This window comes from Tachysurus vachellii, chromosome 18 (genome assembly GCF_030014155.1).
Source record: "Tachysurus vachellii isolate PV-2020 chromosome 18, HZAU_Pvac_v1, whole genome shotgun sequence".
In the NCBI taxonomy this organism is placed as follows: Eukaryota; Metazoa; Chordata; class Actinopteri; order Siluriformes; family Bagridae; genus Tachysurus; species Tachysurus vachellii.
In genome coordinates this window covers 21,859,398-21,861,897 of record NC_083477.1, presented here as the reverse complement: position 1 = coordinate 21,861,897, position 2,500 = coordinate 21,859,398, and the positions used below count along the sequence as shown (strand labels likewise).

The 2,500-nt window shown below is 39.8% G+C and overlaps 1 protein-coding gene across 3 annotated transcripts in view; it reads left to right on the top strand.

The window, feature by feature from the left end:
- LOC132860882 (prolyl endopeptidase-like) overlaps positions 1-1,605 on the top strand; it is an 11,350-nt gene extending 9,745 nt beyond the window's left edge. The window contains exons 14-16 of one of the 3 annotated variants that reach the window (XM_060892176.1): positions 220-376; positions 1,008-1,339; positions 1,388-1,605. In XM_060892176.1, the coding sequence (XP_060748159.1) occupies positions 220-376; positions 1,008-1,302 (452 nt within the window). In that variant the 3' untranslated portion in view covers positions 1,303-1,339; positions 1,388-1,605. Of the gene's footprint in view, positions 1-219; positions 377-1,007 lie in introns of all 3 variants that reach the window. The other 2 variants (XM_060892175.1, XM_060892174.1) reach the window with 2 other exon arrangements.
- Positions 1,606-2,500: the final 895 nt, after the last annotated feature.

Below are 2,500 nucleotides of genomic sequence, written 5' to 3'. Positions count from 1 at the left end.
CACACTTTTAGATAGAAATAAACTAAATGAAGTCATTTATATAAACACACAAAACAACATAACATTTATTTAGCACCTGCAGTAAATGAGTCAAATCTGACTTATTTATTTGTTTGTTTCTTTGTTTGTTGGTTTGTTTTATTATATCTGTACATCTCTCCTGTTCCCCTTCTACACTCTCACCTCTTAATAAAGTTTCATCATCTCATGTTCCACCAGCTGCTTGTGTGAACCAGCGTCCTGATCTGTTCGGCTGTGCTGTGGCTGAGGTTGGAGTCATGGACATGCTGAAGTTTCACAAGTTCACCATTGGTCACGCCTGGACCACCGACTACGGCTGTGCAGACGACCCTGAGCAGTTCAAATGGCTCATCAAGTACGGAATTAAATATAAACACAATCTCATATTTATAATGAGAAGAATTTGTTTCTTTTATATATATGTGTGTGTGTGTGTGTGTGTGTGTGTGTGTGTGTATTTAAATTAATTGTATTGTATAAGGAATTTATTGTTTCATCGATTATTTGTTGTAGTTACAGATTATGGCCAGTAGGTGGCAGAGTGATTACAGCTTATATGAGCATAAAAAACTAAGAGTAAATTAAAATAGTCGCTTTTTCATGTCAGTAAAGTGAATAAACTGGAGTGTTTTTGTCTTTAATAACTCTGATGATAGAGTTTCTGTCTACACAGAGATAATAAACACCAGTTACAGGTAGAAAATAATAATGTTATCAAATGTTCAAAAGAATGTCATATTAGTTAAATAGCTAATTATAAACATGAACTGTAAATATGATACAAAATCCAGAGCCCCACAGGAGATACGACAGTGTTTTAAAGTGTGGATGAGTTACTAGTATGTTATAAAACTTGGGCATATGACTGTATTTTTATATCTATTATCGGTTTATGATGTCATTATTGTTGTTCATTAATAATTAGGATTGTGATGATGTATTGTGTGTGTGTGTGTGTGTGTGTGTGTGTGTGTGTGTGTGTGTAGGTACTCACCCCTCCATAACCTCCCATCTGTGGATTCTGAAGGTCCTCCCTTTCCAGCCATTCTGCTCCTGACAGCAGATCACGATGACCGTGTGGTTCCTCTACACACACTGAAGTATACGGCGACGCTGCAGTACGGCGTGGGCCGCAGAGCCAATCAGAAACAACCGCTCCTGGTCCGAGTGGACACGCGCTCTGGGCACGGAGCCGGAAAACCCACCGCCAAGGCCATCCTGGAGGACACACACATCTTCTCTTTCATAGCTCAGACACTCGGCCTCTGCTGGAGAGAGTGAGACAGGCAGAGAGTGAGACAGGCAGAGAGTGAGACAGGCAGAGATTGAGACAGGCAGAGAGTGAGACAGGCAGAGAGTGAGACAGGCAGAGAGACATATCCGAACAAACAACACTAGGATATTTTTAAATTCTCAAAAACCACACAGTTGTATTTCTTAAATCAGAGACGTATCTTCACCTTAATGTAATCAGTTACTGTTTTTAAATTGAACTGTACTTTTTACAGTGTTTTTATTTGGTCACTTTCACTCCTACAGGTTTAAAGGTTAAATAAAAAAAACTCTCAAGTGGCTTTGCTTCAATACATTGTTTTCCCTCTCTGGCTGAATCCCAAATGCAGTTCAGATATTTAGTGTTCATACCATGTGTAGTGAACATGTGAAGTGAACACGTGAAGTGAACATGTGTAGTGAACACGTGAAGTGAACACGTGAAGTGAACATGTGTAGTGAACACGTGTAGTGAACACGTGTAGTGAACATGTGAAGTGAACATATGTAGTGAACACGTGTAGTGAACATGTGTAGTGAACACGTGTAGTGAACACGTGTAGTGGACATGTGTAGTTAACACGTGTAGTGAACATGTGAAGTGAACACGTGTAGTGGACATGTGAAGTGAACACGTGTAGTGGACATGTGTAGTTAACACGTGTAGTGAACATGTGAAGTGAACACGTGTAGTGGACATGTGAAGTGAACACGTGTAGTGGACATGTGTAGTTAACACGTGTAGTGAACATGTGAAGTGAACACGTGTAGTGGACATGTGAAGTGAACACGTGTAGTGGACATGTGTAGTTAACACGTGTAGTGAACATGTGAAGTGAACATGTGTAGTGAACACGTGAACATAAAGACTGTCACATACCAGAAAAGAAAAACAAATCTGAAACTTCGATCATGTGATTTTAGGTTTTGGATTTAATAATAAATATCACGGCTTATGGACCAGACTGAAAACATATAAACTAATAAACAAAATAAACTGTTGTTCCAGCAAATGAATCAAATAACCGATTCTCCGATTTCTAGTCGACACACAGTGACCAATTGGAATCAGTAGTTACCTGTTATCACCACAGGGGGGCAGCAGAGGACCGCAGCGTTCACCTGATAATAGTGAGCTGAACAGCTGGAGTGTGTAGATAGTGAAACATCAGGCTGTGGTGTTGTGTGCGTTTGTGTTTAGAGGACA